Below are 10,498 nucleotides of genomic sequence, written 5' to 3' on the forward strand. Positions count from 1 at the left end.
CCGCACACCCCAAATTTAGGGGATAGCTTTTAGAATTCCATTTTCCTCCACTGCAATGATTGTTGAGATTGTATTGTAGTATAATGAATGGCTTATGATTTTGTGAGAGTCGAGCTCACTCCCTTATGCAAATTGCAATTGCTTGTTGTAGAGAGAGAGAGAGAGAGAGAGAGAGAGAGAGAGAGGGGTATATCTAGTATAATCTTGTAGTTACAACAATATTAATTGTAAATTAGAACAATTTCCGCCCTTTTTAAGCTTCAGGAAAACACAGCTTAGGCACGATTTTGTTATTCTTTTAGACCTGGTTTTCTTTCAATGCAAGCTAAATCGATTCGTGCAACCTGAAGAATCAATGGCAGAACAAGCAGCAGCGCCAGACTTCATCTTGTTTTCTTCTTCTTCTTCTGCTTCTCCCAGCCCTACCCCTGCACATGCCCCGAGACCCCCTGCCGGCTACTTTGCAGCTGCGATTGCATTTGGTGTCGTATTCGTTCTGCTTAACCTGCTGTTAGTCTTCGTCGTTGCACCCCGCGCCGGAATGGCCGGTGAAAACTGCCACTTCTGCATCAACCTAGCTTCAGGCTTCTTACGCTCTCTCTCCGAAATCTGCACTTCTGTCTGTAACAAGCTCAGACGATGCCTGCAAGAAGCGGTGAGATTCCTCTAATCTGATGATGATCAATACTAATGTAGACCATTGCCGTACCATTGTTCCGTTTACCAGTACATTTCTGTATTCGGCGTTGTTATGTCGTAACAGTTTTAAGTGCATCCGATCACTGTTCCATTTACCTGTTGAGTTCCACTTTCGTCCGATTCTCGGTTTGTTGGTAAGATCTACTTGCACTCGTATCATCTCAGCACTCGTTATTGGTTTTCGTAGTTTCAATTAGTAGCACCCGGCCTGCATAAATCCTTGCATTCTACGCTTAATTCACATGGAATAATCAGCTACCTCGAGATTGTCCTTCCTTTTAAACGTCCAAGCTCGAAAGTCCTTATCAGGCCTTTGTAATGACTTGTTCCAGTTTATTTTGACAGTTTACTCGAGGTGAAGACTCAGGAATTATAGCTCCATTTGTCTCCGAGGTGGTTTAACATGATTTTACAGCCTTCGTGCGCAGCGGCAATCGATCCTACTCTTGAAAGGAAATTACTTATATGATCCCGTTTGAGCTGGAACTAGTTTGAAGAGGATCGAGATGAAGAGATGTTGTAGAATTTCATGGTCCGTCTTGTCACATTAAAGTAGTATGAATCCCCATTGTAAGGTCTGTGCTATGGAACTTCTCAAACAAGTGCAAGGTTTGTATATTGACCATAAATATTGCGACATGCCTGCTTTTTGTTATAAGCCTTTAAAACTTACGCAAGATGATAGATATAATACTTCCTTCTCAATGCCACAAAACACTACTCGATTCATCACTCGGCTGCAGCTCAAGCGTTAATGAAGATAAAGGCTGTCTTGAAGGTCAAATTATCAGAAGAGAAGAAAAAATTGGCCCTGCGCATGATTCTGGAATGGTTATGCGTGTTACTGTCAATCGATGATGCGTTCTGTCTATTAACTGGTGAATTACTAATTAGGAAACAGGCGGGAAGGGACGTTAAGGATGATCTCCTGTCTCGAAAAGCAGATGTTCACATAAGAGCAGGTTGAATTATTATTTGTAAGTCCAGGTTTTAATATAATTTCAGACTCCAAAAGAGTGAAATGAATTGGTCCAACCTAAGTAGAGCATCGGATTATTTGACTACTGACAGGAAAACTTCGGAATTGTTCCGAGCAAAGAATTAGCTGTACAAGCTCCATTTGGGGTGAGATTTGACAGATGTGGTGCACTAACTGTTGATAGGTTATTACTTTTGGTCACTCTTGAGAGCATTACATATGCAAGTCCCAAAGGGAATGTGTTTCTAATGTGAAGAAGGGATGTTTGGGATATTGTGGCTCTTTGTGATTTGTGTGTAGCAATTACATATGCTAGTGTGACTGAGAATGTTGACTTGTGGAATAACTTAGAGTTGAGTGCTTTGTGTTGGTGTTTGCTTCACCATAGGGTCAATTGTTGATTGGTGGTGTTAATTGTTACTTGGATTCCTATGACGAGTCCATCTATTTTTGTTTTGATAATAGTGATTTTGCATTATGTACTGTTTACAGCGCCTATTGTGAGGTCTATATTCTTTATTATCATTGCTCTTGCACCGATTGCTATTTTCTTGATTTCATGAAAACTTTTATAAGTTAGCCAATTTTGTAGGGCTGGTTCATTGTTTGCATTTATTTGAAGTCACACATGGTAGATTTCATCTACAGTGTAGTATCTATGCTACAGTGTAGTATCTATGAAGGAGTTGGTTATTCTAGTAAGATGAGCCACCTTTGTTAGCATGTCTACTGTTACCATCATTGAGTTATATCCTCCTTGTACTACAAAGTCCATGCTAATAAACTTTCATTTCATTTGGGGAATGTCAAGTGGCTATAGTTTTCCTACTAACTTGACATGTTCAGATTTTATTCTTTGGCAATTTAGACATTCAGTGATACACTTAAGTACATCACCCTTGAGTCTTTCCCAGTAATAGCTTTTCCTAATAGCATTAAGAGTTTTTGCATACCCGAGGTGTCCTAAAAAAGGAGTCATGTGCTTTCCAAAGTATCCTTCTCTTGAGAGTCAGATTTGAAGGAATGCATAGTATCATTCTTAAATAAATAAGTCCTTCATCTTCATTTGTAGAGAATTCATGATACTTAGTCTTGAGTTTGGGATCTTGTTCCTTATTCTAAGCTTCCCAAAACAATTGTTGACAGTCAAGGTCCCTATCTGCTTCATCCTTAGTCAAGTCGATTATAGGATTAGTTGGCATTGATACCATTATAGCTAGAGTTTCGACCCTAGATGGTTCTTTAGCAATAATAGCATTAAGAAAGGCTTTACAACAACTAAGGGCGTTTGCTACTACATTTTCTTTACCAAGTCTGAACTTAATTTCAAAGTCATACTCCTGTAGAATTTCGATCCACTGTCGTTGTCTCATATTAAGATGAGGCTGAGTAAAAAACCACTTAAGACTTTTATGATCTGTGACTAAGGAAAACTTATTTTCAAGTAAGTAATGTCTCCATATTTTGAGAACGTGAATCACAGTTAACAACTCTAGGTCATGAATAGCATATCTCTTTTCATGGGCTTTCAACTTTCTCGAAGAGTAAGCTACAAAATGTTTTCTTCTTGCATTAGTACACATCCCAATGCAATAGAGCTAGCATCTATGACAACTTCAAATTCCTTGCTTAAGTCACGTAGCCTTAAAGGAGAAGCAGTTACCAAACTATGATTTAGTTGCTCAAAGCTAGATTGTTCAATTGGTGTCCAGATATTGGCAACTTGCTTTGTGAGTAGGTCTCTAAGAGGTGCTACAATTCGAGGATAGTTTTGGATGAATATCCTATATCATCCTATTAGACCTAGAAAAATTATCACTTCCTTGATAGTGGTTGGGGTGGCCAATCTTGAACATCTTTGGCCTTCGCAAGATCTACTGATATACCTTCAACAGACACTATGAATCCCAAGTACTCAATCTTCCTTTTGAAGAATGCATACTTCTTCTTCTTGACATACAATTTTTGTATTCACATTGTCTCCAGGACAATGTGAAGATGTGGTTCATGATCTTCTTCCTCCTTAGAAGAAGTTAGGACGTCATCAAAGAATACAAGAACAAAGTCATCAATATGAGGTTTGAAAATGTCTTGCATTAACCTGTTGAAGGTAGTTGGGGCATTTGTCAACCCAAATGACATCATGATGAATTCGAAATGACCCTATCTTGCATTGAAGGCGATTTTAGGAATATCTTCATCCTTAATTCTGATTTGATAATATCCTGAGACCAAAGATCGATCTTAGAAAAGATCCTTGCTCCTTGTAGATGATCAAGAAGCTCGTCTATCCTCGGGATTGGGTACTTATTCTTTACTGTTACCTAGTTTAGCCCTTAGTAGTTGATACAAAGACGGAGAGCTCCATCTTTCTTCTTTTGGAATAATACTGGGGCTCCCCATGGTGAACTACTTGGCTAAAAATACCCTTGTTCTAATAGTTTCTTGGGTTTCTCTTTTAGTTTGATGGCTTTAAGAATAGACATTTTGTAAGATCTTTTTGCCATTGGAGTGCTCCTAGAACAAGTTTGATCTCATGATTGGCTTCTCTTTTTGGAGGTAACTTAGTTAGCTCTTCAAAAAATATAATCGGGTACTCTTTTAACCAGGATGGTTCTTCGTGTGTCTGACCATCTTGATTTACCTTGTTAATCTTGATCAAGTAAACAGATAATCCTTTCTTCAAGCCTTTCATAATTTGAGAAGCTTTTGCTAATTGAACTTTAGGTTTTCCTATTTCACCTTGTGTAGTTGTTATTTCATCGTTGAAATCCTGAAATGTGACTTGACCTTTTCCATAATGGATAAGAGCATCATTGGGAATCAACCAATCCATTCCTAGTAAACATTCATAAGCTTCTAGGTTCATTACTCTTAACCTCATACTTGAAAGGTTTTCTCTTAGGTTGAACTCTACCTTGGCAGGTTGCTATATAGAAAGTACTTCCTTTCCATTTGCTAATTCCACAAGAACTTTTGATGTATTTACTGTATCTATTCCTAATTTCTTAGCACACTTGGGTGAAATAAATGAGTGTGTACTTCACAATCAAAACTTTAAATGATTTACCTTAGTGACTAGCTGGTGTCAAACTATTGAATATTGACAATTTGGGCCCTTCTTGTGGAATGCAACATGAACAATTGTTTTTTCAATATCTTCTTCCATAGTAGGGTCTTCCTCCTTATTAACCTCTTTTAGGGTAGTATTTGATGTTCTTCGTCTTGCCATAGCTACTTGACCACGACCTTGGGAAGCTCTGCCTTAACCTTGAAATTGGCCTTAGTGGTAGTTTCCACTAAGCTTTGGACAATCTCTCCTAAAATGTCCTGGCTCGTTAATTACAGTGAAAGTACCTAAGACCATTCCTATTTCCTTAGGGTAGGAACAAAATTTCCAACTGCATTGGATATTTCATTTTTCTTCTAACCTTGGTAAAATTATCCTTGGGTTCTTATTGCTTAACCTTTGAATCCTCCTTTGTTCTGGTTATTGTAGCTCTAAAACTTATTATTTTTAGGCTTTGATTGTACTTTCTACACAATAGGAACAGCTTGAATCAAAGCATCTTGGAGGTCTATTGGGCGCATTGATTCCAAATGAGTGTTCAAATGATACTTTATCCCATTGCAAAACTTGGCCACTTATTGAACAATAGCCATGGAGGGTGCATATTTAAGAAGTGATACAAACTTGGAGTAATACACCTCCAAGGTCAGTCCCATTTGCTTCAAATTAAAGAACTCATTCATCTTCTGGGTGCGATAAGATAGAGGTAGATATGACCAACCAAGACAATCAAGGTAGATTATTTTATCAATATACATAATTTATTTGAATTATTTTTATCAATTATTATCAAAACTACTTCAATTTGCATGTTTCTTTGTGCTTTCGATAATTAATTTCTTATTAATATGATGTTAGATTCTACATATTCTATATGAAAACACTTGAACACATCTCATACTATGATCGTACCAAATTTCATGTCATATACACATCATTTCCATGATTAAATATAAAAAGAATCAAATTTTTATAAAAAACCAAGACTTATCAAGATTTCTCATCTTTTATACTTTCTTAATTCAATATACAACAATTAAATTGGTGCAAATTTGGGCTCTCCTAAATGTTGACCATTGCATCTCTGCATTAGTATCATCCCATCTTCATCCATGACAACCATCTCTTATCCTGAACTTCTCTTTTGGGTGGTTTTGACTCCAAAGGTCACAAACCCAACCACTTAAGAAACCTCCTTCATACTCGTCTCTTTCTTGACCACCCACTTAGGCATTCACAACTTTCGTATCTGGCCTCCAAATTGCGATTTAAAATTTTTTTCCCACGCATCTAGAATCTCACACTACCTCCCACTTGACATTGTCCATCCCCCACTCAAAAAAATATTAAAAAAATCTAGAACTGTAACGTGTCCCCTAGTATCATCTGGGACACGTCTTAGCAGTCCATCGGAAAGGATGTCTAGAAAGCTCCACTCCACACTCCCATGGAATGTTACGGGTTTTGCGAACTAGTTCTTCCCGCATCTGCCACGTAGTGGAAGTTTCCTGGCCGTTCCCACTTAGGATCGACCGAAATTTAGGGTTTTCCTAATGGGTCACTAGCTAATAGCAACTAGCGTCAGACCCAAGCGAACTACTTTACCCAGAAACGCCAGGTTCGAAGCGGATTCACGCTGTACTTGGTTCAAGGAGAATGGGAAACGAGAGGCATGCAAAGCTCAACCTCTCTGCCATAAGGCATAGTCCAATTCCGTTCCCCTAAAACAACGTAGATTGAGTAAGACGTAATTCTAGGTCATCGTTCTCGTTATTCTTTTTGTCGATTATGATCATTCCGTTGTTCCTCGAGATTTATGAGAAAAGTTCCCGGCTAACCGGGACCACCCAACCATAGGACGGGCCCACCCATCCTCCGCACTTTCCTTGGTTTGTTTTAGTTATGTAATTATCTAACACATTAATTTGACATATAACAATCAGCTTCTTTAATTAATCTTGTTTGAGCACTGGTTCCTTCATGTAATCTTATCACGTGACATATAAAAACAATATCAAGCAAGTTCTTTTAACATCTCATCATTTTATCTTTGAATTACAAGAAGTTCTGCCCGTAGGCTTGTCCATAATCTGCCCGGAGGCTAACAAGTAATCTCCACGGATTACTATTCCAAGCTTCCGCCCGTCAACTAGTATGCGGGCCTCGGGATCCAATCCCGAGTCGCGTTATCCCCTTGTGCAGGACCCGGAAGGCGAGGGATTTAGGGCCAGAGCCCCCCCTGGCACCCAAGCGTCCTCCTGCTCCAAGTAGAACTCAACGGAGAGACCTCTCGTGGCGGGTTCGGTCCACGTTCCTAGCACGGTCAAAAAACCCCCTTGGTTAGCGTCAGGCAGGCAGTCAGGGGTAACTGAAGCTGCCTCTTCCTTCAGGCTTTTAACCTGAAGTATAGATACTTATTTAATTTGTAATTCATAAATTAATCAGAGCCTAAAATCTTTACCAAGCACAAACATTTCCATTAACCAACCCAGTTGTATGGCAAACTGCTAAAGAAGTATTCTTTTCTTTTTGAGTGTATCAGCAGTCGTTCTCAAGATGTCTTGTAACTTGGCAAGAACCCTTATATTCGGAGGTAGGGTATACCTTGCTTGGTTAACCCTAAGGTACCTTAGATATGCTAGTTTCTAATTTTACAACTTTCCTTATTTTGAAGGATATCCAAAAACTACGTCTTTTTGCAAGATAACTTGCGTAAGGACCTGCCGTCTTTGAAAAGGGTTTTTTTCCCTTTTTCTCTTTGTGAATTGATCACAAAATGATTTCATACATGTTGCGCAAGTCCGGCGACGGAATAATCTGTTTAGATTCCTTAAGCTGACGTATGTCAGGCCTAGGGTTTCTTCATTTAAGAACCCTAGGGATGAATCCTAATTTCTTATCTTTATGAATTTATGGTCCTTGCGGTAAGGTAAGTAGTCCAGTGTTTTAGGGTATGAATGTTTCTATGTCTAGATTGGTCCGGTTATCTTTTGGAAAGATTGGTTTGGTCAGCTTTTGGAAGGTAATCTTACTCATCTTGTCACGGTTTTACTATCTTCGATTAACTTTCTCAATCAATACAGTTTAATTTGGCATCTAGCATAATTCCATGATGATACAAAGAGCGACGATACTCCTTCGGACAAAGGCCTAGCTAAGGAATTGATGAATACACGCTTTATTAGTTCCAAGTCCTCAATTTGCAGGGCAAAAGTGTTAATAGAGTGTCATCCAGCAATTTCCCATTACATTTTCTTTCTAAATGAGTTCGTATATCTAATTTTTTAATACTTGTTAATTTCTAACATTTAACTTCTGGTTTCTTTAAAGATGAACTCATGCCAAATAACAACAGTTGCCTTGCTAAGATGTGCAACTAGCAAAGACAACTCCCTAGTAATTTGAGCATTGAGAGAAACCTTTCATGAATTTAGCCGTTTTTCCATGATTCTTTGTGAAAGGAATAAGACTAATGGAGCAAGATATAATTTCTTCATTTTAGGACTATATTGTTATAGTAAATGGATAGTATTACCTATTATTTTATAATGCTTGATGCAATTTGAAGAAAGCTGATTTGTATATATTGTCATTCATAAGCTAACTCCTTCGTTAGAATTAACTTGAACAAATATATATATTTTCTTAACAATTTTTCTTTGCATGATTGATTAAAACCCAAATTGACATCAAGAAGAAAACCCGGCTTTGAGGTGAGATATCCACATGGATACCGGGAGATGTCCCTCTCGCGGCTACGCCTTGGACTTTCTTAGGAGGCATCGAAAGTGTGGTCTGTCGAACGTGGAAGCAGCTTTATAACTTCTCAGAACTCCACCGTCGCTCCTTGCACCGTTCGTCAAAAGTAGTTTTAGGAAGGCTCCCTCCTTGAATTTGGGAATTTGAAAAGGGTGTTTTAGAAACTTTTACCACTAAGACACATTAAAGCCATGGGACAAGCTTAATGGCCTTAGTAAGCTTGCACGAACGGAAATATCAGGTGTGGAAAAAGACGCAAGGTATAGGAGAGCTTTAAGGGAAATTAATAACCGTAAAGGTTATAAGTAAGGGTCTAAGGACCTTTAGGCAATTTAGGCTCATGAGGGTTTACACACGTAGGGGGGAAATGATTCCGAAACCAATGGGGAAGGGTATATAATGCTTTAAATCACGGGGGTTGGGTTCACTAGGGGAAGGGGTCTTAATGGGGGAAACGCCTTAAATTGCGATGGGAAAAGGGCGTAAGGCAAGCTTGGGAAAGGTCTAAACTCTGGGGAAGGAAAGGGGTTTTTTCTATAACCCGTTTCAGAGGCAATAGGATAGGGCTTAGGTGGAGCCCATGAGAATGGGAGCTTAAACCCTATTACAAAAAAACCCACTTGAAGACCATAGGAAAAGGGTCTTATATCTCTCCCCTTAGAAACTTCCAAGAAGCTTCTTGGAAGCTTTTGTGGTCTCAGAAACCATGTGGAAGAAAGGGGAGATGACTTGGAAGAGTTCAGGGCGGCCAAGAGGCGGAATGTAGCAGTAATTTGGAACGTCCTTTGAAGGCGGCTCAGCTTGAGGTAGCCCAGCTAACGCACGAGCTCACGGCAACTTCAAGGCTCCAGGCAAAGCGTCCTCCTCCCTTCACGACTAACACACGGCCCTCCTTCAGCTACGACTGGTGCAACGTCATCCCCTCAGCTCCTTCTTCCTCATGATTTGTGGCGATTGTGGCTTCCTCCTTAATCCGCAGCATCATCCCTTCTCACACAACTCCGGGCTTCAGCAGAGTGAAAGCTGTCCGTCTCTCTCTCTCTCCCTTCACCCCTGCCCTTCCTCCCACACGGTTTATATGGGAGGGGGAGAGGTGCCTCCCCTCCCCCACGTGGCTCGTGCATGGGCTTATCCCACCCTACGACCCCCCAGCAAGGATGCTTAGTCATCCTTGCTATTCCCCTCCCCTCCAGCATGACAGTCGCTGGGGGGAAAGAAAAGAAAAAAGGAAGTAATAAAAAAATTTTCCTTTAATCTAAAGGTTATCCTTTTGGCTTTCTAGGAGGAGGTTCCTACGTAAATTCGTTTAACTCGTTTATGCAAGCAGAGATTAAGATACATAGTGTGAAATTCGAAAATCACATCATTGGCGTAAATTTTTTGGATGTTGGAATTCCTCGCATAACTATCACGTGGGTTTAAAAATATTCTCATAATGGAAATATTACATTCTCTCCCCCTTGGAGGAATCGAGATGTCCTCATCTCGAAGTAAACTGGGGATATTGATGGTTGAGAGAGCTTTCATCTATCCAGGTAGCATCCTCTTCGGGATAATCTTTCCACTGGACGAGGCATTCTTTCAAGGTTCTAGATCTTAACTGTCTCTCCCTAACATCTAAAATCTTATCCGGTCTTAGTTCAAGGACTCCTTGACTAGGCAATACAATTTGTTGGTCATCAAGTACATGATTAGGGTTGGGTACATATTTTTTTAAGAGACTAATATGGAATACATTATGAACCTTTAGGTTCTCAGGGAGTTGCAATTTATAAGCATTGGGTCCTAGGCATTTGAGGATTTTATACAGCCCACAATACCTTGGACTTAGCTTATTGCATTCTCCTAGGGATAGAGAACTCTTTTTAGGGCGTACTCGAATGAAGACCATGTCTCCTTCTTTGAAGACTCTTTCTTGACGTTTCAAATCTACATATGCCTTTTGTCTATCCTTGGCTGCTTGTATGTCTTGTCTTATTGACCTTATTTGA

General features: G+C 39.6%; 1 protein-coding gene across 2 annotated transcripts; it reads left to right on the forward strand.

The window, feature by feature from the left end:
* The first annotated feature begins 273 nt into the window (after positions 1-273).
* LOC148016858 (uncharacterized) lies at positions 274-1,537 on the forward strand. 2 transcript variants are annotated; one of them, XM_087663393.1, is made up of 2 exons: positions 274-655; positions 1,045-1,537. In XM_087663393.1, the coding sequence occupies exons 1-2, from the start codon at positions 356-358 to the stop codon at positions 1,099-1,101; spliced, it is 357 nt and encodes a 118-aa protein (XP_087519519.1). In that variant the 5' UTR covers positions 274-355; the 3' UTR covers positions 1,102-1,537. The 2 variants fall into 2 exon arrangements, with proteins under 2 accessions (XP_087519519.1, XP_087519520.1); XM_087663394.1 differs by lacking the exon at positions 1,045-1,537 and adding an exon at positions 764-814.
* The last annotated feature ends 8,961 nt before the right edge of the window (positions 1,538-10,498 follow it).

Source organism: Lygodium microphyllum, chromosome 22 (assembly GCF_053477565.2).
Source record: "Lygodium microphyllum isolate KBCC chromosome 22, Lygodium_microphyllum_v1.1.10, whole genome shotgun sequence".
In the NCBI taxonomy this organism is placed as follows: Eukaryota; Viridiplantae; Streptophyta; class Polypodiopsida; order Schizaeales; family Lygodiaceae; genus Lygodium; species Lygodium microphyllum.